This window comes from Phalacrocorax carbo, chromosome 3, assembly GCF_963921805.1.
Source record: "Phalacrocorax carbo chromosome 3, bPhaCar2.1, whole genome shotgun sequence".
Taxonomy (NCBI): domain Eukaryota; kingdom Metazoa; phylum Chordata; class Aves; order Suliformes; family Phalacrocoracidae; genus Phalacrocorax; species Phalacrocorax carbo.
This window is the reverse complement of record NC_087515.1, coordinates 74,987,200-75,014,408: the sequence shown is the minus strand read 5'-3', so window position 1 is coordinate 75,014,408 and position 27,209 is coordinate 74,987,200. Positions and strand designations below refer to the sequence as shown.

The 27,209-nt window shown below is 41.1% G+C and overlaps 2 protein-coding genes across 9 annotated transcripts in view; both read left to right on the top strand.

The window, feature by feature from the left end:
* DSE (dermatan sulfate epimerase) overlaps nt 1-10,124 on the top strand; it is a 37,121-nt gene extending 26,997 nt beyond the window's left edge. For 7 of the 8 annotated variants that reach the window (XM_064447424.1, XM_064447425.1, XM_064447421.1 and 4 more), the window contains 3 exons: nt 2,867-3,106; nt 4,612-4,819; nt 7,082-10,124. In XM_064447424.1, coding sequence (XP_064303494.1) covers nt 2,867-3,106; nt 4,612-4,819; nt 7,082-8,843 — 2,210 coding nt within the window. In that variant the 3' untranslated portion in view covers nt 8,844-10,124. The remainder of the gene's footprint in view (nt 1-2,866; nt 3,107-4,611; nt 4,820-7,081) is intronic. The other variant, XM_064447429.1, reaches the window with a different exon arrangement.
* A 4,238-nt stretch (nt 10,125-14,362) lies between these two features.
* Nucleotides 14,363-24,472, top strand: CALHM6 (calcium homeostasis modulator family member 6). Its single transcript, XM_064448557.1, is given in 5 exon segments — nt 14,363-14,412; nt 22,274-22,594; nt 22,596-22,695; nt 22,697-22,813; nt 23,900-24,472. Coding segments are annotated over 5 exon segments (960 nt in total). The 3' UTR covers nt 24,272-24,472.
* The last annotated feature ends 2,737 nt before the right edge of the window (nt 24,473-27,209 follow it).

The window sequence follows — 27,209 nt, the reverse complement described above, 5'->3', positions numbered from 1 at the left end:
TAAGAATGCATCAGTATTTTATCAAGTGATTATTAAATAGGTAGTAGAAGTCTTATGAAAATACGATGACCAATGGAACTATTTACTTGCTGTAAGTCAAGGAAAATCTAGTTTCTGGATGCTGATGGCATTGCCAAGCCGTACAGCCCTCCCAGGCAAAGGCACATCTGCACATCTTTGGAGTTTTCAGATGCCTGAAGAAATGTGACAAAAAATTGTGGCACCTACTGTGTTGGGGGGGGTCATCTTTTTGTTAACTGTTTGTCAAAACAAGCACGTTCACTGATGTGCATATGATGAAAAGCAGCAAGAGCATGTGTGGAAGCTCTTCCCTTTCCTCCTGTCTTGCCTTCCACAAATGGAAGACTCAGGTCATGTTTCTTCAGTGGATTTTGCTAAATTCCTCGTAATTCCAACCTTTCCCGAGCCTCCGTTGTGGCAGAAAGCTGGCAGTTTGTGAGATGACTCTGCTTTTCATTAGATATAGACCATAAGTGTGCTTTGTGCCAAAAATGGTAATATCACAAATAAAGTTGGGTAGTATTTCTTTCACCAAAGATTGGTAGCAGGTTGTGGGTTTTTATTTTTGGGGGGGAGGGGGATTTGGGGAAATAAATTCAGCAACACTTGAGCAATTTGAAAATTTGTGCTGATATTTCCAATGAAAATAGGTCAAAACATCCAGATTCTGTATTTCTAAATGAAAATTCTGTTGTTTCCAATATAGAGCAACTTTTTTTAAAAAAACAGTTTCTTAAAAATTCTCATTCCAAGATGAAAGGCTTTTTCTGAAAGAGAAAAAAAAATGAGGAAGAAAAGGAGCAAACATACTGTTCTCCCTGTATCAGATGCATAGCAATTGCAATTAGCGTATCCTCCTTTCTTCCAAAAGGTTTAAATTTCAACTAATAATTTTAAACACTATGCAGCTATTGAAGCACGCAGAGACTAAATAGCTAGCTTAAAAACACATAAACATTGTCACAGGACTGAAAAATGAAACAAATTAAAATTAATTCTAGGCACACATATATACTGAAGTCTTTGCAGTTAAAATAAACACTCAGATATTCAAAAAAGAAACCTGAGTAAGGCCTGATTTTGTATAGATAGATACTGCTAATTTTGGGTGAGTTTTGTTCTGTTTTGTTGCGTAGCCTGACAGTGTTGAGTCTCTTACTTTTTTTATTCTCATGTATTCATATTCTTTTAATATACTACAAGTACAGTGTTACAGCATAATACAAACTAAGTAAACAGAACATATATGCATCACAATGGTAAATACACTGTGCTGAACCGTGGAAGATACCATTCTTGCTAGCGCAGTAGTCAAAAGCAAGCTATTGTGACTGTGAATGTCACAAGGGAAAATACGGGTGGAAGCATTTGGGATTTCATCTGGACAGACCTCTGTGCTGCCAGCTCCATCAGAGCAATGAAGTAGTGTCAAGATAGCTGTGAGTAAACTAAGTAGAAGTAGCACCAGCTGCCCCCGTTGCTCATGCCTTCCCCATTGTATTTCTCTCTTTAGCCAGTGGATAAAAATTCTGTGTTAGATTCAGGTTGTCTGTTTAACTTGGAAATTGCAATTTTTTTCCTCTCTGTTAACCGAGCAGCATTTGGCAGCCTTGGCTAGTAGGAAGTCTGAATTGCTCATCACTGTGCTGACCATAAATACAGTAATTATGGCAATGACATGAAACAGTCTTGGTAGTGGGTTTGCCTGTGGCTCATACTCGCTTAGCCTGGCAAACACTCTTTATTCAGCGGGCACCGCTTCACCACGTAATGGGGTGTAATGTATGCCAGCTGAGCTCTGCTATTTGGTGGAAGTAAGTCTGGTTAAATCTGTGTCCAGACACTTTGAGTTGGGTAGGCACTAAGTTGTCATATAGAAGCACAAGGCAGTTTGTCTCCATTTAGCTCTACCTCCCTTGCCAGTGAATCCAAAAGAAAATAAGAGAAGGCACGTAGCCTTTCCTCTGCTGGGATCCACATGCCACCTTCTGCAATACATAATTGTAGTGCTGAGGCTCTCGTCCTTTGTGCTTGTTCTTGGTGAGGGCAGACGAGCCCTGGAAGGCCTTTTCACAACTCTTTCCCAGCTCTTGATTTGTGTAGCTCAGATCAAAATAGTAAGATCTCTGAAAGTCTTCTCTTTGGAAGAAATATAACTGTTTAGGGCTGAGGCTGTGTGTGTGTGTATATATATATATAGTTGGAAGATTAAATTTATTCTGGAATTGAGGAATCTGCATTTGGAATTAACCATGCAACACATTTCCAAAATAACTTCTATTTGGATAACCTTTTAGGTTGTAAAACAAAATGAAAATGTAAGTAGAACAGAGCATGTCTTAAAATAGAGCATGTATTAGTAGAATGTCAGTTAACCACAGCTCAAGTGTGAACTTCTTTGTATTTTTAAACTCTGAGGATCTCCTTACCACATTGGTAATCACACCAGTGAAAAAAGACTGATTAGAATATTTGCATTATTGGAGCCCTCTAGTGGGGACTGTAAGTTTGTTTTCATATGGCTTTAATTTGAAATGCAATAGTCTTGGTGTGGCTCTTTCCTTTTTGCATGTCCTGGATGCTTTAAGGAAATTTTCCCTTTAAGATGGAAAGCTTAATCCCACATTATTAGCAAAAGGTGTTTGATAGATTTTTCCCTGACCATGTGACCTTGCTTTGATGTGTTTAAATATAGTGTTTTATTCTTCACCCTAGAACTACAGGGTATTTTAGAGCTCTGGATTGCAAATTCCTTGCTGTACAGGATCCCACTGTGGGAGTACAGATAATATAATCTGTTATCTTTGGTGTTGTACTTAGATGTGCCAACACCTTTTTCTTTCAGGCTACCTTCAGGAAGCCTACTTGTGGACCAAACAAGTGTTGGCAATCATGGAGAAGTCGGTAGTCCTGCTGCAGGAGGTCACTGATGGGTCCCTCTATGAAGGGGTGGCTTATGGCAGCTACACAACCAGATCACTGTTCCAGTACATGTTTCTTGTCCAAAGGCACTTTGATATCAATCACTTCAGCCACCCCTGGCTCAAGCAGCACTTTGCATTTATGTACAGGACTGTCCTGCCAGGTAGGTCATTTGGGTGAATGAAGATGAATCTTCTAATTCCTGAAGCAGCAGTAAATTTCATACTTGAAGTAGGCCAGTTTTAAATAACATTGTACTTGGATTTTTTTTAAATAACCTTTTCCGTGGATTTTACCTTCATCATGCATTGAAACAGTGACATCCTTGTTTATAGCTGCTTATTAAAGATCATTGTTTATTGAACTCTGGCTTTTAAAACCAGTCAAAAGATAGGAACATCATTTGGGAGAAAAAGCAATGGTTCAGAATTTGATTTCTGTTTTCAGAGTTTGAAACACACCTGTTTCTGGGGTTTTCTGTTTGAAAAATAATGTTCTTCGCAATTCTTACTTTTTGCCTTTTTTCCTTTGCCAAAAATCACACTAAAATACTAGGTGGAAGGAATAGAGAATGATGAAGCCAGGGTAGGAGTATCAACAAAGTATAGGAAAGTAGTATATGATCACCAGTTTTCCACAAAACTTTGAAACAGATTTTTATACCATTTTGATTAAAATATTTTTCATATGGAAAATGTAATTGACTCAAATGATAGTTTTCTCTGGGCGAGGGTACACAAACCATTTTCTTTTTTCAATGTGAGAATTAAACAGAAATATCTGACATCACTAATGGGTCAATTTTGCAAACTTTTTAATATCTCTGTTCTTTTGCCGGATCTCTCTGGTCTCTCACAGTGTGTTTTAGCATCTCTGATTTGAAGTCCTAGTTGTGACTGAACGATGGAGATGTACAAATATGAAACGAGCTATAAGTTAATAAATATTTCTGACCCCTTCTAGCTTTCAGAAGAGATTTAGTTTCAGGCAGCCTTGCAAGTTTTTGATGATGGCTTTCTGTTGCTTATTTGCAGGACAATTCTTTAGTAACTTATGTTGTTCAAATTCCTGGTTGAAAAGACAGTGATAACTTTACTGGCTGTAAGAACCCCAGATCTAGCTGTGTATGTGAGGGGGGGGGCTGAGCGCAGCTTTGGCATGCCGGCATAGGCGTGTAAGGAATTGTGCTGATACCATGTAAGGCCTCAGGCATCTACTGGGGAGAGGTTCCTAAGAGCAAAGTGAACTCATGCTAGCTGTTTCAGGGTTAAGCTGATTTTCTTTTTTCTTTGGGGGAACTTCTGTTTTCTTGCTTTAGAGAGTTTGGATTGACACAGGAAAAGTGAAAGCTGTAAAGAGAAAGTTACCATTGCCAGATTTGAGTGAGGAGAGGAAGTGGATGGGACATTGCTTCTTCCATTTTTTGTAGTACTTTGTCTGTAGCCCATAGCCAAAGAAGAAAGGTGAGTATTCAAGTTGGCTGCAGCAGAAGTAAACAACTCCTGTGTAACCTGTTTATGGCTCATTTACAAGTAGGTCTATAAACATCTGAAAAGGCTGTTTCTGTTTGTGTCCGTTTGTACTGCTTGACTTCACCGTCATGCTCTACAAACACATCTTTGTACGTTTATTTGTACTTTCTTACATTCCTTTTTACTTTTTCCCAAGGGTTTCAGAGAACCGTGGCCATTGCGGATTCCAACTATAACTGGTTCTATGGGCCGGAGAGCCAGCTGGTGTTTCTTGACAAATTTGTCATGCGCAACGGCAGCGGGAACTGGTTGGCAGAGCAGATCAGAAGGAACCGTGTGGTGGAGGGGCCGGGAACGCCATCCAAAGGGCAGAGGTGGTGCACTCTCCACACTGAATTTCTCTGGTATGAAAGGGAATGAGTGGGCTCAAAAGGAACCTGACAGCTCTTTACTATTAGTGATAATTCATTGTCTTTAGATTTGTGCTGTAAAAGCAGAGATCAGGCTGGCCGTGTGCAACCCAAAGAGTCATTGGGCTCAGAAGAACTTCTTCATTTGGCATAGATGCAAAGTATGTGTTGCTACAGTGAATGTCTTGGTCTTGTCCTCCATCTGCTGTTGTGTTTTCCTTCCATTGTTTATTGCTTTTATAGAATACAAGCAGTTCCAAAACGACTGAAAATTTGTCTGCATGTATTCTTCAGTTTATTTGGTCTATTCTAATGGTTTTTAATCCCATTGTGTTCTTTAATAATTAATTAGGTGAATATTTAAAGCATAGTTTCCTTTTAAAAGGTAAGGCTACTATTAGTTGGGTTTGTACACTAATTTGCAAGTTACGCTTAGAAAATATTTCATGACAGATGACTAGATCCACATTTTCCATGTAACTTACAGCTCTGCTATCTTGTGTATCAATCTTCTAAAGGTAAGAAATTAAAAGACCCAAGGGGCTTTAGATATACATATAAATTCCTTCAGTCTGTGGAGAGAACAAGTGCATTTCTGAGGAGTCAGTGTATCTCTATTAATCTGTCTTACGAGAAAAATATTATTGTACCAGTACTTCAGGGGTAGCTACATAGAAGATGAAGAATGGACACAAGTTGCTCTCGGGGAGATTCCGATTGGACACCAGAGGGAAATTTTTCACAGTGAGGACAGTCACTAATTGGAATAATCTCCCCAGGGAAGTGGTTGACTCGGCCACATTGGACACCTTCAAGAGTCGGCTGGACAGGGTGCTGGGCCATCTTGTCTAGTCTGCTCTCTTCCTAGAAAGGTTGGACTAGATGATCCCTGAGGTCCCTTCCAACCTGGGATTCTGTGAATATATATTGCTTTGCATTTGTGATATGCACATTACAAGGCATGTTTATTAGGCTCCAAGCACCCTTCATTTTGTTATCTGCAAAATACAGAATCTCTCTTCTACAACCCCATTCCATCATTCTTTTCTCCTGCGCCTCCATGCAAATCTTGGGAATTTATACTTAAAAAATCCATTTTGACGTCAAAGGGAAATAAATTTTTAAGACCACCTGGGTAAAAAAAAGAAAAAAAGAAAAACACGTCTGCATATTCCAACAATTGCCTTTGTTGCAGTGTTGCTCTTGTGATAAGCATGTCCACTTGCATTAGAGCCTCAGGACAGAGGTCTACTTTTAGGGGAATCTCCATCAAGGACCACTAGATATAGAGCAGGCTCCCGGCGCTGGTTGGAATTACCCAAAGCTGTATGCAGGACACGAGCTGCGATTGTCTAGGGCCTGACAGAGGCTCCTGGTTAGGTGTAGAGAATAAATCTGATGAGGAATCATCTAACAGAAATATTACGGGGCTTAATGATGGTTTTGTTAATTTTGGTTGCTTAAAAACAATGCCAGAAGGTTAGGTTTTGTTTTCCATGGTCGGTTTTTTGTTTGTTTGTTTTTAATAACTCCTGTAGATCATATAAAACAAAAATTATAAGCGTTGTAACCTTTTCTGGAATTAAGACCTCTTTTTAAACTGAATGTCTTATATCTTAAAATTTATACAAGAAAGCCATGCAAATTTTTCTTCAACCTGGTTGAAGAAGGAAACTAATATATACTAAGTGATATAAATCATTAAAAAATTATCCTTTAAAATTCCTTTTCATTAATTTTTATTTTATTGCTAATTCTGTTTGGACACTACAGACTTCTATAATCATCAGTTTGGGGAAACAGATACTCTGCTTCTCTTGGTTAAGTAGTCAGTAAATAGGTACAAATGTTGATGTCCAGTGCAAAATAGGCAGTGTCCACGGCCTGGTCTTAATGTGCCTTTTTAAATTATTTGTATTGCAGTTAGTAGTTTATGATGTAAGACAATACGTGTCTAGTTTGAAATTAGTGGTAGACTTATTTTTGGACTGCGGAAGGATTGCTTGCTTTAAATGTAGAGCAGATGCTTTCAGCTATTATTCTGTAAAAAGCACACAACAAATTTGTATAGGGATTAGTATGATAAATACCATTACAACTATATGATTAGTTCACTCAGGAAGCATACGCATGGGCTTTATTTTGTTAGCTTGCTCCTTGATGTAAATATTGAACTGGTTTTTGATTTTCTTACAGGTGCTGATAATGGAATAATTCATGTGATTTTTAAACCCATTTTCCTTGTCATTTTGGCAGGTATGATGCAAGTTTGCGCTCCGTACCTCCACCAGACTACGGGGTTCCTAAGCTACATTATTTTGAGGACTGGGGAGTGGTAACCTATGGAAGTGCTTTGCCAGCTGAAATCAACAGGCCTTTCCTTTCCTTCAAGTCAGGAAAGCTGGGAGGACGTGCAATATATGATATTGTTCATAAGAACAAGTACAGAGAGTGGATCAAGGGGTGGAGGAACTTTAATGCTGGCCATGAACACCCGGACCAAAATTCCTTTACTTTTGCTCCCAATGGCATACCTTTCATAACAGAAGCTCTTTATGGGCCAAAATACACTTTTTTTAATAATGTGTTGATGTTTTCCCCTGCCGTGTCCAAGAGCTGCTTCTCCCCATGGGAAGGGCAGATTACAGAAGACTGTTCCTCAAAGTGGCTTAAATATAAACATGACTTGGCTGGTGACTGTCAGGGACGAGTGGTTGCCGCCATGGAGAGAAGTGGGGTGGTTTTTATCAGGGGAGAAGGCGTGGGTGCATACAATCCTAAACTGAAGCTGAGAAAATTGCAAAGAAACCTCATACTTCTCCATCCCCAGCTTCTCTTGCTAGTGGACCAAATCCATCTAGAAGATGACAGCCCCCTGGAGGCAGCGACCAGTTTCTTCCACAATGTGGATGTGCCTTTTGAAGAAACAGTTATTGATGATGTCCATGGGGCCTTTATTAGGCACCACGATGGGATATATAAGATGTACTGGATGGACGACACTGGCCACAGTGAGAAAGCAACCATCGCCTCAAGGATGTATCCCCGGGGCTACCCATACAATGGGACGAACTACGTGAATGTAACGACCCTCCTGCGGCACCCCGTCACAAGGGCCATTTATCTTTTCATGGGGCCCTTCGTTGATGTGCAGAGCTTCACCGTCCGTGGAGATTCTCCGCAGCTGGATGTTTTCGTTACCACCAGTGAGCATGCCTACACGGTGTACCTGTGGCCCGCTGAGGATGGGTCCCGCTCTCCCTTTGCACAGGTTATTGCAGACCGCCAGAAAATTGTCTTTGACCGAGCCGCTGCCATCAGGAGCTCCGCGGTGCCAGAAGTGAAGGACTACGTAGGAATTGTGGAGAGGAACCTGCAGCATTTTAAGCCTGTTTTCCAGCAGCTTGAGAAGCAGATCTTGTCTCGTGTACGCAACACGGCTAGCTTTAGGAAGACTGCTGAGCGCCTGCTGAGGTTTTCAGATAAGAGACAGACAGAGGAGGCTATTGACAGGATATTTGCAATCTCACAGAGGCAGCAGCAGCAGCACGGCAGAGCAAAGAAAAACAGAAAGGTAGCCAAAGGCTACAAATTTGTCGATGCCGTTCCTGACATTTTTGCACAAATTGAGGTAAATGAAAGAAAAGTGCGTCAAAAGGCACAGACTCAAGCACAAAAAGAGTTGCCTGTAGATGAGGACGAGGAAATGAAAGATCTTCTGGATTTTGCTGATATCACTTATGTGAAGCACAAAACTGGGGTGTCAATCAAAGGCCGATCAGGGCCCGCACAGATGGTGACGACTGCTCGAAGTAGTGCCCCATCAATATCAGCTTCTTATACCCGTCTCTTTCTAATTCTCAACATTGCTATTTTTTTTGTCATGTTAACAATGCAGCTCACATACTTTCAGAAGGCCAAGAGACTGCATGGCCAAAGATGTCTGTATGCAATACTTTTAGTAGACAGCTGTATATTATTGTGGCTGTATTCTTCCTGTTCTCAGTCACAATGTTAGCAGAAGACCTCTACTAGTCGACCAGTTTATGGTCATATACGTCTATGCAAAAGCATTAACCCTAATAGGGCCAAAGTCTATCTTCTTCTTTCTGAAACATTCCAAAAACAGCTGGGGAAAGATTGGTTTCAGACCAGAAGGGATGGAAGAATAGGGCAAGCAATGAATATCTCAGAAATCTAAGTACTTAATAAGTACTCCTCCTTTGTGTTTTGAGTTGGGCCTCACATCTGAGGGAATGTTATGCTTTGTTCATCAGAGTTCAGTAATGTAAAGTTGTAATTAATTTTTTGGTGAGAAGAGCCCTCTTAATGGATTTCTTTCTAAGGGCTTTCTTTTTATACAGAATTGGGTTTGCATTTAGTGAGTTTTCATTTCACGCTGCTATGGATGTCTCTGGACATTCTCTTAAGAAAAGGACATTCAAACACAAGTATGCAAGGCAGATCTTAGCAGTAGACTTCATTTCTCTCTGCTAAACCAAAGAACGCTTCAATATGGGACACTCCGATGTAATTATTGCAGGCCCTTACATCATGTCATCTCTTCCGTGCTTTACACGTGGCACAGTGGGAAATGGCAATCATGTCAGTGCTTGCCAAGTGAGAGGTGCAACGCCTAGTAGGCAGTAGCAGAAGGCAAATATGGGGCTAACTCAAACTCTAAAGGAACACAATTCTCAGGAAAAAAAAAACCCAAAACCAAAAAAATATCTTTCAGTCAACTGTAGACCATAGAAGGATGAATGCTGCAGGGTCTGTTCTCCTTTTTATAAGGCAGGGTTTCACAAAAGTTTTCTATAGTTCGAAGCATGTCTTAGTAGGGAAATAAAGTCCTAGATCAATGTCCTTCCGTATGCAATTGTAAAAATACAAACAAAAAACCAAAGTGATCCTGTGGTAATCTCAGCAAGTGCCAGTATGGAAAAAGAGGTATTAAGGAAGTATTTAATGTCTTTTTTTCTGTTCACATGGCTAGAAATAGAGGACAGTAAAATGGTGCGAACAGCCTGTTCTCTATAAAGCACCAGCAAGGGTTCTGCAAGCTCTTGGTGGCCCTGGGTCAATTATTTGGGGATTAGTGGTAAATGGAATCATGTGGTTTATGACAAAAATAAGTTTGACGTCTCCACATATATCCCCTTCTGTTCATTAAACTGATTTCAAAAAATTGTGGCTATTTGAGAGGATGGAAGCTCTATGGAATTGGGACATATCTGTATGTCTTTACAGAAAAACAATTCTTCCAGTACATTTGCTAAATAAAAACATTTTAATTGTTTCTGTGGAAAAGTTGCTTTTCTTTTTTTCCCCGATAATTACAGTAATGATGTTCATCAGCACTTTGTTCAAACCACAAACCTTTGTTTCCTCTTCCTCACACCCGTTTAGGTATCTGTTATCTCCATTGCTGCTGTTAAGCCTTCTGCCAGTCTTATGTGCTGAAATGCGATGAGCTTTCCTTGTCTAAACATCTTCAGTGAACAGATCAGAATATTTTCATAGGTTCCAGCTACTGAGCCAGTTCTGAGCACTGTATTCACATACATAAGCCCTACTACAGTCTCCAATGCCTGGATTTATCGAATGAAATTTGGTACATTTAGTCTGAGCAAAGATTTAGGACCCCAGCTAATTTCTGATCCATGCATTGTCAGTGGAGAAAGAGTGCCTTCAGGCAGCTACTCAGTCCACCTAAGACCTTGAAACACCTTCAAGACATACCTTTCCATTTTCCCTAACTGCAAAAGGCATGTAGGGTGGTTAATCACCTATTTCAAATCACCCATTTAATTGCTTAAGGTAAAGGGAGCTGAGCCTGGGGACCATTACCCAGCATAGCCCCATGTTTGTAGTGGTGCCTGCTGTAAGTATGGCAAGATCGTCACAGGCTGCATATTGCTGGAAATCTCCTTATTTCTGTCTTCGTGCTGTGATGACATGAAGATATGCAGAAATAGCTGTTGGCTTATGTTCAGTTTCAAAGGCACAGTTGGTTAGTTTTTCAATATTAGGTTGTACTGCTATTGGCCATGAAACGCTGAAAAATCAAGATGCAGGTACTGTTGCAATTCAGTTGTATGGCCTGGCACATCCCTCCGCTGGGAGCTGGTGCTGTAAAATTGCCCCAGGGTAATTCAGGGAGTCATTATGCCTTACAAGCAAATAGCCTGTGCTCGTGTCTCCATGTCCTCTTTGCAGACGTACAAACCTTCAGGAAAATAAAGAGCTCTCCTAGCTTTTAGCCTTTATCAGGCTAATGTCACCAGTGGAGTTCATAAAAATATTTCACTTTATTTCATGTCTATGCACGTTTACCCTGTGTTAATTTGCTTTTGCTTTGAACAATCAGCTATAGAAAGCCAACCTATAGTCTAGAAGGCTTTTGAGAAATACGTGCATTTCTTGGTCTGCTTCGTAGTGTGGCATCTGAATTCTAACATGGGATTTGTAGAGCTGTGAAATGAAACTGCAGAATTACAGAGAGTAGAAAGTCAGATACGGTCATGCACATTAGCCCTCATTTACACTACACTTCTCGGCACTGTTTTAGCAATGCAAAGGGAAAGAGGTGGTTGCAAGAGCTGCCCATGCTCACAGCCAGGCCTTAAAGCAGCTTTTAAAGTAGACCAGCATTCACGTGAATAGTGTACACACAACGATGGAGGGAAGGGAAATTAAATGTACCAGACTGTCCTCCTGAAAGGGAGACCAGGCCCATTTCAGCATGAAGTGGGAATCCAAGGGTTTTCCAGCCTGTGCTTGGTTTGCATCTGATACACCTTTCTGTTAAAGATTTACGAGTTACCTGCATATGGCTGTCATTACCGGACACTCTAAACTCCACTTACACAGATGTAACTTTGATTCGGCTAGGGCAACTAGTTTGCTTCAACTAGTGATGAAGCTGTAATTGTGCTGAGTGTATTTCGGATATGAAAAGAATCTTGTATGCTTTCTTATTCTTTTCAAGCCAGAGCCTTTAAAAAGTCCATCTCCAATGGTTGTGTAAGTTTTGATTCCAATCTTCTTGTCCCTCATTCCTTATCAAAAATCATAATTTTTTAATGTAATTTGAAGCAAATGAAAGAACAGATGGTTCCATGCCATCGGCACCCAGAAGCTCGGCCTGTTGGGTAGAAGCGTCTGTGTCACTATGAAGAAACAGTTCAAGCCCTCAGATAGCAGCGTACACTATAAAATCTGAGTTGCCCTTGCATTACTAGGAAGTGTGGTGAGGAAGAGCAGGTAGGTGGGATGAGCCCAGATAGCCCTACTGGCTGGTGGGAGGGCTGGAGATGGCTGGTGTTCCCCATCACTTGCTGACACAAGAGAGGATGTTGTCCTCGCCTTTGCGTCCGTCTGAAACGCAAAAGAGAAGCAGTCTCAGTGAGCTCTGTCCATGGCAGAGGCACTCAGCACTAGTTTCATCTGGAGCGGGTGTACTGAACAACTTTGAAATGTCACTGTATGGTATCCAGTGGCGAAGTTATCTTTCACTCCTTATTTTAAATGGAGTCACAACACTGAAGTGTTTCTGGCACATGCCTCTGCTCCTATTCTTATTCTGCTTCTTTTTGGTTTCTAAAAACATTAATTTTCTGCATCTCTGCCCACAGGAAAAGGTACCTATCCTACAACTGGGTGTATGTGGATGGATTCCTGTATTCATGAGAGACCCCGCTGACTTCATTCAACCTCTCTTCAATAGCTGATATTCATGCATGCATGCTTCATTTCAGGCCTGCAGTCTAAATCAGCATAAAGTTAGTTCAGTGTATTGTGAACAAAGTGAATGGGAATTCAGCCTACAGGTAGTGGTGCATATGTTGAAGGTGGAATCTGGTTCTTAGATTTTTTTAATGATTTTTTTGAGTCCAGCTAAAAATTGGCTATGTTATATACACCATTGTGACTGAAGGAAGCAAATGTAATGGAGCACATTACCTCATTTCTTAAAACTTGTAAGATCAAAGCCTATTCTGAAGGATTATATGTCAGAAATACATCAAATTCTTCTGTTGGTTTATGTATTTTCCACTGAAGAAAAGTTTTTTCTTAGTGTTTGAAAGAATATAGTGTTTGGAAAATAGCTGTATTTCTGCACTGGGACATTACATTCACATTTATTTGGTCTGCAAAAGTCTTAGTTGGGATCAAACATACTTTTGACTAACTTCAATCCCTTTGCTCTGGCTACTCTGTTAAAATTCAGTAGGGTAACTTCAAGCTGGTAAGTCAGACTCAGCTAACGAAGCCAAGATGTTATTTTCTGTCCTTCCTTGGCGGTTGACTCCAGGAGCATGCTGCAGCAGGAGGCCTATGAGATCCAATGAGATCCAGTGCTGGGTATGTCCATGCTGTGATCAGTACACAGACTGTTTTCTGAACGAGCTCAATCTTGAAACAAATACTGTCAAAGCACTTCAAAGAAAGAGCCCAGGACCCTTTCAAGGAAGGAACATAGCTATTGTCCGCTTGAGGCAGACAGGAGAACTGGGCCCAACTACACAATATATAAGTGAATTCTAAAAAATACTCTGAAAAACAGGATTACCATTGGGTCTTCCTCAAAGCTGGTATCAGTCTTTGTCCTTATAGTAACTAATACAGATGGGTGACTGCTTTAAATTCATGCTTCCCTTGGGTGCTACTCTACACTGCATAGTGGCTGCAGCCATTTAAGTCAACAGGAAAACTAAAATTTCACGAGAATTTGGATTTCTTTCTTCAGTGAGACTGAACATGACTGCTGTAGCCATGAGGTACTAAGGAGCACATGACTTCATATATACAAGGCCATATCCTCTCTGCTTTAATTCATATTAATAAAAATAGCAAGAGAGCAATGTAAATCATGCATCGTGGTAATGATGTTCTTGTGGTAATGGAATTATATAGTTAAATCCCACCAATTTGTTCTCAGCCAAATTCCAAAAGGCAGAAAAAAGCGGGAGGAGAGGTGCTGTTGGCATGCCTTTATAAGTCCATGCTCTCCACAAGAATGCCTGCAACACTACCATAGTTACAGTGTGAATCCTCATTATATTGAAAGACAAACAGTGGAACCCTAACAGTCCCCCTGGGCCTCAGTGATGCTGTGAAAGCTGTGTTCTTCTCATCTGTTCTCAGGTAAGCTTTAACTTGTAGGTGTAAGGTGAGCTGGGACTTCAGAGCTCTTCAGCTCAGCATCTAGCTCTGGGCTGCCCAACATACAGCCCCATCCGTCTGGGCTGCAGTTATTCACCAGTCACAGAAAGGAAAAGAACTGTGGGGTCCCCTAAGAAAGATAGCCATGAGGAATGGGCTGTGACCACCCTTTGGCTGGTAGCCTGCTCTGTGTATGAGAGGCCCTTGGGGAAGACATCAGTCGGCAGGGTCTCTGTGACTTGTCATGGTGGTGACAACCCACTCCCAGCTTTCTTTTGTAAGAACCTCTGACACATGGGCAGGCAGCAGCATACTGATGGTCACGTGCACAGCATACACACAGGAAGGCTGGCATGTGTCAAGGATACTATGCACGAGCTGTATCACATTCAGTCATTTGACAGGACGGGATCCAGAACGTATGTCCTTCATGACACATGCAGTGTATCCCACTGCAACAGTAAAGTTGGGCATTGCCGCCTAAGGAAGGGGCACTTGCTTTTTCCTCATCCATAAGCCTGCTATAGGCAATGAGCTGTGGCACACCATATGCCTCTGTGAGGAAAGAAACTTTGTCTTGTTACCCTCTTTGCCATTTTATCCCAGTGTATCTAGCATTCCTTCAGCTGAACAGAGTGTATAGCACTTCCCCCAGATGCTACCTTTCCTGCCAGGTTCTTCAGGCTGATAAAAGAAAACAGCATTCATAGCATTTATGATGATTTTCCAGAAGTTTAGGGGCTCAGAAAAATTGCTTAGCATTTGAAATGTGCTGTTGTGTAAGATATTTATCATGGTATTGTGGCCTTTTCCCCCTCTGACTTGGGCCCAAAACCACCAGTGATTTTACTGGTTTCACTCCTAACTGACCCCAGGACAATCAAGAGGAAAGCTGTCCCCCTCCAATCCCCAGGGCTGTGCTACCATGAACAATAATCCATAGCAAAAGGGTCTATGAATTTATGACTTTCCCCAAAACATTAACATAACATTATATTTCACCAGTAAGCACTTCCACTCCAAATGTTACATACTCAGTCTAGCTGAGTATGTACATACCTACCACCAGTTGGAAGGCAATCTTCAAGGAGGTGGAATGATTCTAAAACCATGTGTATAAAGTCCCTGGTTTTCCACATTGCCTTCATAAAGGTTATAAAGCAGGAAGCTAGGAATGCCAGGAAAGATGGGCCTGTTGGATCTGCCCACAGGAAATGCCGATGAAGGAAACTTGAGGAGGATGGAGCATGGAAAGTTCCCTTGACTGCCACACTGCAGTCAGAGTAAGTTACATGAATTCAGCCTGTGGCAAAAGAAAGTAGGAGATAAGCATATGCATTTCTTTTTCTCCATAAGGAACAGGTCTATCCTTAGGATGAGCAGGTGAAATCTTCAGGACATGCTAAGGAAGGCCAAGTTTCTTCATGACCTAGTAAAGATGCTAAAGAAGTTATAGTAGATCTTGGCTGATAAATATAGTCTAGAACTATATTGACTTCTCTCATGCTTGTCTTTTTTTATATGGCATAACCCTTATTTTGATCACATAAAGTAATAATATTCTGTCATTTATTGTTTGCCAGGTAACGAAGGTGACTGTGATTGACACATTGGCAATGATGAGATCCCATTTCCCCACTGAGTAATGAACAGTATACTCAGTATACAGATTAGCCTTAAAACGCCATATATCTTACTCTGCCTCAGAGGGCCCAAGGCTCCGTAGGACACTCCTCCAAGAAGCTGTGTGGAGGATCTGGCTCTGAGAGCAGAAGTGGTAAACTCTGGTAAAACCCAATCTTGTATCCCTCCTGAAGTTCCCTCTGGTGGACCCAACTGCAGATTGTTAGTGGTGGGAAAATGGGCAGAGGAGCTGAGTCCCTGGGAGGGCACTTAAATAACTCTGCCTTTATGTAAGAGGAATATAGAAGATGTTCAATAATGCTATAAAATACTTAAAGCTGCAAATGTCTTGCAAATAAAATGACAATGATGATGGAGTATTTGACCATTACAGAATAAATGAGGGCAGACCCAGAGACTTGGAAAGTTACTGCTAACATAAAATATAGGCAACTGGGAATGTTTTCTCCTTATGTCCCATCTATCATTCTTTCCTTTTGAATCATATCTTCCTGTAAAAAAAAAAAAAAAAGAAAAAAGAAAAAAAGATCTTCTCTGCCAGTTACAATGTCACAAATTCTCCTAAATGGCAGGACAGACTGACAGCAGGACTAGCTGCGTATAAATGATATGCACTAAAAGCGCACACACAAGTGCTGTTGAGTGTAGCAGAGTTCAGCCTTTAATACCAGCCAGACGCAGCTACCATAGAGTCTGACACAGGTCATACTTTTGTGGTAAGCTGAAACAGCTTGAGTATTCTGCAGTTAAGGAATGAGACTGATAAGAAAAACTGGATGAGCAAGTGAGGTTGAGGACCAGAAGCCAGAAACTTTTCATTTTTGTAAGAACAAAACACAGTTACAGGACACTGAGCCCATTTCTAGACCTCCCTCATGTTCACCATTGCTGAATGAAGTGGGATGAATGTTCATTCTGCAGAAATAAATGTATACTAAATTTTAATTATATGCTATATCTAGTATATCATGTAGGCTGTTTGGTGGAAGAGGGGTTGAAAAATCTGCAATGAAGTCTAGTCATGAGTCATTTTCTTTGACAAAGCAGTGCTTCCTGGTGAAGTTATCTTCCTCCAGGGGTACATTACAAGTTGTAGCTGTTGCTATAAATTTCTTTTCACTGGTAAAAGTGTTTTAATATTTTTTGAGCAGTTTCTTCCATATGGATGATTGGTTTGCCTGTCTTCTAAACTTGTTAAGAAGAAATGACTGGCATCCCTTCACAGGAAGATTCATTAGGTTTCTTTTTTTCATTCTTAACTTGCTCATCTGATTTTGCCCAGAGAAGCCGGTGAACTTATTGGCATAACTAAGACAGCTGCACGTGGACAGCTTTGAAAGGGATAGGGTCTCAGCTCTTCTACTTAAAGAAAAAAATTCTTTAAGTTACAAAATTTGGGCGGCAAAGGAGCCCAGGATGGGAAACTGGAGAGTAGTTAAAGTTTAAAAAGAGGAAGAAAGATTAATTGAATGAAAAAGTACAGAGCATATTTTGTAGCATACAATCAGAGAGCATTGGGCCACACACACACACAGAGGAGGAGAGGAACAGGAACAGAAACAAATTTCATCTGTTCAGCAATTCCAAGCTGTCAAGATGTGATGGCATAACCTGAAGAAAGCAAGGACATGTGGTATACAAAACATTTATACTAAGAGTATAGAAATATTTGGGGTTTAATGTGCTTAAATTTGCAAAGTAATTTTATGGCATTTCATTTTCCATAGTAAATGAGAAAGACTGAGCTTTGTTTTCTTAGAACTGACTAGTTGACTACCCAGGGTGATTTACCTGGTTACAAATTAGTTAACTCTATAATCTTCCTCACTAAGGCTCCTTAATTTCATCATAAAGCCTGACAACTTCTACCTTTCTAATCCTATGAAAACATTATATATTTTCTTGTAAACTCAGCAAATATTTTTGACTTATTCCACAGCCAGCACTTAAAGAATCACGCAGATTTATTTGTGGTTTGATTGAACAGTAAAGCCCTCACACTTCTGGTTGCTGTAGGACATTTGGAGTGGGTTACAGGACACTCCCTGTCCAGAAATGAGACCTGTAGTGGACCTGCAGTGTTAAAAGAGCAGCAGTAAATAACAGCAAGAGAAAATTAGTGCAATGGTTTGTGTGACTGTACCAGACCTCACCCCTTAGAGCCTCCTTCAGAGCTATGCCTGGTTTTGCAGATCTGGTTCCTTCCTACCCACTAAAATGCGTTTTCAGCCAAAAACTGCTAATAAATGTAATGCCTTAAAATAGCAGTATAACGTACACAAATGCTTGTAAGCTGTACATGCCCGGTCACAGTGCTACTTCTCAGGCTGCTGCTTTGCTAAGTATTAGTACTATTAATGATTTATGTGGTGCCGCTGAGCTGTGTGACACTTCACAAACATGTAAGAAGACTGGTTCAACCATAAAGTCAGAATAACTTCCTCAGTTTCACAAACTGAGGTAATAGGCCTCCAGGGGAGGTCAGCCCACCTGGAGGGTAGGTGCAGATCTGCTTGTGGACAAGACCCCCACTAGTTAAGCATTAATTTCACCTGGAATGAGACAAAAGGCATTACAAGAATTTTCCTAGAATAAAAAGACTTTTCCATATGTCCTCTGAACTGGGGACTAGAAATGCAGCTTACAACTCTTTCACTTGGAGAAGCAAGACCAGTTGTTATAAAAAGAAGTGCTGAGGTGCTCTTTTCCAGAGCACATTTCCGTGGATTTACAAGATTTTACAGTAATAATGTGAGGAGGATGTTGAGCTTGATAAGACTAATGACAGGAATTGGGGACAGGATGGGCCTTGGTCAGAACAGCTAGAAAGAGAATGATTTGCAGAAAAACAAAATCAGTCTTTTGCTATTCTGAACAAATAGCATATGTCCTAGTGAAAAACCAGATAACCTATTGAAAGGCCTTAATAACATGACTAAACCAAGACCTACTCAATATATACTGGCAAAGCCCCCCAGCATGCATGTGCACATGCACACACACACACGCTGCATTTAAGACCAGTATTATGCAATTGATACAACCACAGAACTAGTTAGACTACAGCTTTTTCCACCTAGAAAATGTTTGCGATTCATTCAGCCGCAAATGAAAAGATAGAAATTAAAACGTCAATGAGAAACTTGATAAAATATTAAAGAAGCCAAATTGTTTTCAGCTGACCCCCTTCATTTTAATAAAGTATATTTCAAAATGAAAAGATGTTTCAAATAGCAAAAATAATAATTTTGTTCTAAAAATGCCCGTCTTTTTCATCCTAGCATTGTTTTCATCCCCCTTGGAAGGCATGAAATTTAATGCAAAACCAACTCTAGGTTTTTTCAACAGAAAACTATTTTTCTGGACACTACCCAGTTAATGCTTTATGGGCATTGAGGTAAGACAAGTGTTAATTTAGAGGGCAGGGAAGAGCTGCCCTGGGGAAACAATGCTCTGGGTGGCCAGAATGTAGAAAGCAGCTGGGCCAAGGGCTCTGCAACCCCTGCCCCTCTGGCTCCTCCTGCCCAGGACCCCCGCCAGCCCCTGGCTCCAGAGGCTGCCCGCAGGCTGAGCTCACATGGGCTATCACTGCACCCTGCTTGACTCCTAGCACAGCTACTCCCCTCGCTTTCCAACCAGGGTGGTCTCTCCTTCCTCTCCCACCTCTTTCTGTGAGTATTTACTGGAAACATGTTTGCTTGGAAGGGAGGGTTAATCCTTTTTCGCACAGAGCTCCCCTTCCTTTTCCCAGGAAGCTTGTTCCTGAAATCATATTTTACTACAGATAAATAAAACACTGCTAAAATTAGGCTCTGAAAGTGAAGTAGCAGGGTTTCTTGGCTGTACATTTTCTCCTGCATGGTTGTTATCTGCTCCAGAGATCTGCCGCTGGTCGTTAGGTTCCCTTGTTAAACCAGTGGTTCTCAGATGCAGCCCACGCCCCTGCCTCTGCAGTGATTTCACCTTGCTTCTGTTACTTCTGCCATCCTGACATCTGCTAAGACTTTTGCAGACATGGTGAATTCTGGCTTCAAGAATTTGAATAACTGTTGCCTCTAGCTCCCTCTAGGTAAAAACCAAGGCAACAATATTTGCCAATAATACGAAGTTATCCTGAATAGTTAAAAAACAAACCTCTGCTTTAAAGAACTGCAGATATACTTTCTTAGACTGCCTGAGAAAGCAAAACAGCAGGTCAAATTCAGTGTAAAGGAAGTGGTCTTCAAAGTAAAACCAAATCCTACCTTCATGTACACACTGAGAGACACTCAGCTGACTGAGATTACCCCTCAGGACTGAGATTTTTTTATTAAAATACATAGCTTGCTAAAATATCAACTCAGTGCTTCAGGGATGATCAAAAAGCAGTTAAAATTCTAGAAATTATGACAAGGAAATAGAAAACAAAGTTGTGTCAGTATGCCGTTGTAGCAAATTGTGATTCAGCTGCACCTTCAATGCACTGCAAATTGGGTATACCCTCCATTTTCCCTCATGTAAAAAAACCTACCTGAATCCTAGAGCATAGTCCAGGTGGCAACATGGATTTAAAAAAACCAAACTATACAAAGGTATACTAGACAAGGAATGACTAAATATATTAGGGGCTCCTTAGCCTGGAAGAGAGGGAGCTACCATGAAGGTGTACAAGATCATGAGTTGACGGAGACACCAGGCAGGGATTCACTGTTTTATCTCTTCCCCTTCCAGAACTTAGGGGCATCAGATGGGGTGTGGACAGGTTTGAATGAAGGTTAAGCACACTTGCTATACAATTTTTTGGATGTTACAATGTCTGCATGGGTTAAAACTGAAACCAGACACATTTAGAGAAGAAATAACTCAAATGGTGTTAGATGCAAAGGGAATCCCTGAAATGCAGATTCAAAGGGGTGAATGTGAGTGCTTTTGTGAGCTTGCTTCCCCTGTCCCTGTGCTCCTTTTCAGCTATCAACTGTAACCAAGAGGTGACCAGACTAACTCAACCTTCAGTCTGATTCACTCTTGCTGGTTTTATGTCTTTATATTATACTGCTGAATACTAATAAAGCAAAGTCTCTTCCAGACCAAGGCAAGCATTTCAGTTAGTGGCATGTTTTTCTCTGCAGCAGCAGCTTGGTGCTAAGCATGGCACGTCTGGAGGCAGCCCGGCAGCCACCCACACCAACGCTGCCTGCTCTGGCTCCTCCATGCCATCTACTCAGCTGCCTAAAGAGTTGCAAGGTCCCTTTGGAAGATTTAAATGACCCCAAAGTTCATTGAAAGTAATTTACATTCTCACAGAGTTTTGACAAGCCATTTGGTTTCCACCATGCTTGGTTCCTGCAGCCATGGGTATGGCATAGAGTGATACAGGCATCATCATGCCTTGCCTGAAGTAGGCAGTACTAAAATCAGGCTGGCCCAGCTGGAGACAATGTTTGCCTGAGCCTAGAGTGAGGCTCTGGCTTTGTGGTTAATCTCTGTGCTATGATAATGCCTAGGAAGAATCAGTGCAGTATAAATTACGGCACTCAAAATCTGGTCAGGATAAATTCATATTGCTGATGCACCCAGAGCGCTCCTGGTTCATGCAAAAGGCAGGTGATTTTGGCTCTAAAATCCCAGCTAAGTGGTTGTGGCAGAGAAGATGACAGTGATCACCAGCTCCGCAGCTGGCTGCACATCTGGATGTGACCAAGCATGAGACGACAGCAAACTACCGCACTGCCTACGTTGCCTCAGAGAGCTTCAGTTATGTGGCTACAAACAAGCACCAGAGCTTCAGCTTCCTTAATTCTGTGTGCCAGTTCACCTCATCTAGATTTAGACAGACCTTAGCTAGGAGCCTGGTCGAGCTCCCTTAGGGCATGAATGAAACCTACGGACTCTGGGAGCAAATGTTTTTATAGGCAGCTCAGTCTTCCAAGCCCAAAAATTGCTTCCAGATATTTTTCTTCATTATGCAAGCCTTTTCCATAATTTTTCCACTTCACACCATCTGCTTAGTTTCTTCTGGTTTAGGGGTCATGGTTTTTTCTGGGCTACAAAGCTGCCAGCACCTGCTATGGAAGAGGGAGTCCAAAGTCTGGTTTCTGGCAAAAGGTAGCTGGAACTTCGGTGGAAGCCACTTGCTGGGTCATTGCTATGTGTGCACTGGCTAATTTGCTTTAACTACTTCAAAAAGATGAATTGATTAGCTTGAAAATTAACATGATTATAGTTGAATTTTCTTCCGTAAGAGAACAAGCCATATTGTATTACTACTAATAAGGCAGGATAAAAAACTGTAAACAGTTCTGGGTGGTTTTCTCACATTTTATTCACACTTTGAATCTGTTGCCTCACTGAAAAGCTTCATTGAGAAGATAAGGTTTAAGCCATTGCTAGTTATAATGCATGTGTGGACAAATACAAACTATTTTTATAGAAACAAAGAGGTTGTTGTTGTTTTGATGTTGATTTCTGGGGTGGGTTTCCACTGTGGTCTCCATTTGACCTTGATATTGTGCAGTGAGCCCATGCTCTTCTGTTTCCCCTAAGGAGAGCTGCTTCTATGGCTCACTGCATCATCACCACCAGAAAGTGAAAGCTCTGTGAGCTTCTCCAGTGGGAGATTCAGGACACTTGTCTTTCTCTTTCAGTTTTCTGACTGAGATTTTGCTCTCCTCAAAATAAGAGGAGGCAGAAAACGGGTAAGTTACACCAAGCACTGGACTTCTGCATCTGCCACCAGACTGTTCTGGGTTACAGCATTGTGTCCCTGCTGAGGGCTGCCAGTGAGCACATCTTCTCCTACGTGGTGTTCAAGTGTCCCTGCAATTCTGGCAACATGCTGTATGGCTCCGTCTTCCTCATAGTGCCTGCCTTCATCCTATTTCTGCTTGGCTACATGGTGAATGCCAGGACAGGGCGCCTGCTGACAGGCAGCTGCCCTCCAGAGGAGCGCTGCAGCTGCAGCCCCTGGGAAACCTGCGCCTGCTTCCACCTTGGTGGGCCCCCTCACCTGGATCCGGGTGGCCCTGCTCAGAGCCAGCTTCTACAAGTGCACGGCCAGTGGGAACAGCCTGATAGAGAAACTTTGTGTGTGAAGATAAAGGACAAGAGTGCCACAAGCTGCTGGTCAAAGTACCCTGCGAAAAGAAGTTATTGGAGAAGATACCGGGTGAATTCCTCAGCCTTCAGACACAGTCCCAGGTAAAGCCTTGTGGCTCTTTTCACTCTATGGGCCTCAAGCCTGGCTACTCAATGTACGGTGGTGCCTGCTGGGGACTGTCCTCTCTCATGCTATATCGTTACCAAAAGTACACAATTAGCAAATTCATTAGCAAAAAAACACTAGCAGAGAGGTAATAAGTGTATGTTTGTGCTATTTTCTGCGTTTGCATGTTTGCATGGCAATTGTTTGGCACTGCTATTTACAAAACCTCTTTCAAAGCTGGCCAGGGAACCAGCCTAGAGACCAGGACTTTCACAGCAAGTTTTCTTCTCATTTAACTTAGGCATGGTGTGAGTTCTTCTCTTTTTCTACTTTTACCTCTCTAAATACCTCAAACTTTTTAAAGTATGCATTAGCTGAGGGGAAGCCGAGATCACAAATAGAGAGGAAGCTGATATCTCCTTGCACCAGAGAACTGGGAGGTGAAACAAATAAGGATGGCTTGTTTGACTATGAATCTCAGTGCTTGAATCTATTATTAATTTCACACATGTGTTCGAGAAGAATAGTTAAAATATGTGGCTGTCTTGTTGAAGTGTTCTTGTGCTGAAGGCAAACTGCATTATCAACAGCATGACCAAAAAAATAGCACTTGTGTGTGGATTTTTTTGTTTGGAGTGAAATGAAACCCCTATATTTTGGCTCAGACATCAGGTAGAGGAAGTACTTTCCAAGAACAGATAAAACAGTCACCAGGAGGTCTAATTCACAGCACCAGAGGTGGACAGGGTGATTCTGCACCCCCTGTACCATGAATCTGACCACATCTGCAGAAACTGCTGGTCAGTATCTTGCTGGATATAACTGAGGAAAGAACTTCATCTTCTCTTTTATTTTTTTTTTTAATTCATCCTCAATCCAGCAAGGTCAGCTCAGGGGTGCAGAAGCTTTGAAAGGCTGGCTAAATTGTGTGCATGGGATCCTCTCTTTCCACAGAAAGCAGACTGTTACAGGCACTCCAGGGTGTCTTCGCTTACAGTTTTCATGCCTGTTTCAATGTTAAGTCTATACTCTTACACATGGCAGTGCAAAACCACCATTAACCCATCTATCTCTTTTCCAAGCTGATAGGATGGGTACTGAGAGCCAGCATCATGACTGTGGCACAGATTTCAACATGTGTCAGCCTCCGTTACTCCCCAGTTAGCTACATTCGGCTCAAGTTCTGGAAAACGTACTTGAAAAAGGAACGGAAGCTCTTTGAGATCAAGGCTAAAGAGCATGAAACCAGGCTGGCAGAAATAAATATGAATTGCTTCTTTGAAGCCACTGACCCAGCACTGTTTCAGACTCTCAGCAATGAAGACTGGCGGAAGATTTCACTCTTGTATACCTTCAGTTCGCAAGAGCAGTATTACAGCATGATACACAAGTATGTTAACACAGAGGCAACAGCATCTGGTTTGGGGCAGGAGATCAGAATCCCTCTGTTTTAGGATCTGTGGATGAAACAAGCACAAGCAAATCAGGGTTTTAATGAAACAAATCCTTTCGATGCTGACAGTCGTTTAACCCTACAGATATAAGAAGTGTCTTATCCTGTGCTCATATTGATATCTATGGGAATTGTATGTAAAAGCTGATAGCCGTAACCCTCAGCAGGTTTTTTTTTAAATACACTTTGTTGTTTTTGCTTAAGTGCATTTAAATAAATGCATCTGTCATGATGAGGGGTTTCATATGTTGTTGTTCATTAAGAAGAGTCACATGTAAAATAATAAGCATTCACAACAATGTCAGCACATACCATGTCAGATTATTACCAAACACCTTGAGGCCATTCGGCAGCTGGAGTGACAATACCAAACCTTCTACCTGGCAGTATCAAAGCGACAGAAAGGAATGGGAGTTTTGATCAGAAATTCAGCTTAGTTTATTTGTTCTCACTTGAGAATATATCTTTCGGTGCAGCCAAGAGCAAGTTCTAGACTAAAATATTTACTTCCAGTCAATTAGTTTCTCAAGGCAAAGGGCATATCTTTTAAAATCTGGGAAGCGATTAGCATTTTGGAGCTACCTGTGCATAACAAAGGAGTACATCAGAATGACTTAATCTGCTTATCGGTTTGAATAGATGAGGAAAACGATTCCAGCCATTTTACTCCTACTGCTCAGCAGCTTTAGGTAATAGCAATGAAACAAAAAACTTCCATGGTGGTAAATTTTCTTTACCACTGCCTGGTCTTGATCACCTTTTGCAGCAGCCCCTCTTAATTAACTCTACTGCTCATTTTCTGTAATTGTAAAGCTCTTTAATGGAAAAAAATAAGCATTTGAATGCTGCAAGGAAAACACACCAACATTAAACGTCCTGTTTGTATTCCATGTGTATTTTTTTTTCCTGAAAAATATGTATTTATTACGGGTTTTTTTTAAATATATAATATTACATACAGGGTTTGGGCCCTGACATCAATACCTAAGCTGCAACTGGGTGTCCCTGCCAAATACACTTGATCCAGAATGGAGTCTAAGTGCAAATTAGCATGTCTGAGGGGTTAGGCTTATACACAACACAGCAATGTACATGAAGCTTATACTAACTAACATTTATAGCACAGCAACATACTTAAGGACATTATAAATCCAAAATCCATATTAACAAATAATAAAGTTCTTATCAAAGAACATCTAATTATAAGAAACAAAGATACCAGTTTTCAGTGAAGAATGATAAAGTTCAGTTTTACTCTGAAAAACCTTTTTTAGAGAGCATTTTAGAGAAGTGACTCAGATTGTTTGGTCTGGGCCGTCCTTCCACTCATCCCAGAAATCTTCTCTTTCTAGACAATAAACTCTAACTAGGAAATTATTTAGACAGAGAGAGAGAGAAATCCCATTAAGTTCTTTATTACAGTCATTTTCCAAGGAAGAAGGAAGGGAACAGCCTTTTACCTAGCTGGATGTAACAAGCATGGGAAGCTTCCTTCTTATTGTAAACTGAAAATAAAACACACAGAGGGAAAACAAGATTTAAACCTATATGTAAAAAGGAGTTTTAAAAAGCATTAGTTTTGTCATGGAGTCACTGACTTGCTCAATGCTCTTTTCCTTCCAGGAACCTTGATGATAATAGAGTAACAAATGTCCAGTTTGTTGCTTGTGCCTCCAGGAAGCACAGTTAAGTTAAAAAGGTTTCATTTTACTGCTCATATTGAAGAGTTCATTTGTTCATTGATATCTAGAGAAAGATAAATCTACTCTAGAGTGTTGCAAATGGGAAGAAAACAACGTCCTAGTCCCACTGCAGTCAGTGCCAAAATGTTCCTTGACGCAGTGGGGCCAGGCTTTACCTTAGAGATATAATAAAATACTTCAGGATAGACTGAAAGCCTCCAGGAACAAGCTGTGCCTTATTTCATTTTCTGACAAGAAGCTGCAGTGCAAGACCCTCAAAATTCATGTTAATCTTCTCAGCTGGATCTGAGCGGGCTTCTGCCACTTCCCACAGTGACGGTGTGCTTCCCTGCCCCCCCCCCAACCTGACCTTTATCTCCCGTAGCCCTGCTCAGGCGATAAACACCAGTGGTGGTCCCAATGGATGTGTCTGGTTGCAATGGCTGCATCCGCTTGAAGTGGATTCAGAAGACAGGTAACAACGTGATAGCCAAGGGCTACTTTCAGCAATGCGCCACTTTGAATATGAAATATTATTTTATACTCATGTTCAATATTATATTGACTATTGAATTAATATGAATAATTTATTCATATTCATTATTTCATACTTATGAATTTTCATACCTTTATCTATGTATAAGGATAGAAGCAGATATTCATATATTGTTTTTGTATGCAGTCGTGTTTGAATTTTGATTTTTCCTCACCTTTATGTAACACTCATATCTTCTGTGCGTAATTACATTTATAACAAAAGAAATTCCAAAGAGAATCTTCAGCACACTTGTGAGTGCTCCATTAGACACCTTCAGAAGAAGAGCCTACACTAAAACGAAACACTGAGGAACATTTCTGTGAATACGCTACAAAGTGAGACAAGCAAAAAACTGTATGTGCCTAGGGCATAATGTCAGCAACTAATGGTAATGTAGTGTGGGTCACTGTTTTTTCTATTATTCATTACTGGTTTTCTACCTAACATTTACTTACTCCACCTTTAGGATACAACAGACAAGGTGATCCAGTGTAGGAAGAAAATACAGAAACCACTAAAAACAAAACACGTCTGCCCAACACAGAGCTGAGCCAAAAGGAACGATTGCTTCACGACCAGACGTACAAGCGGGATACAACATGAGTATGAACTAGCACCCAGCCTAGTCTGGCAGTCTTATGTCACCTCTTGGCTTGATCTCGAATCTGTGCTGCCTTGACTGGCTCAGGTAATTCTGCTATACGTTCATTTGCACAGTG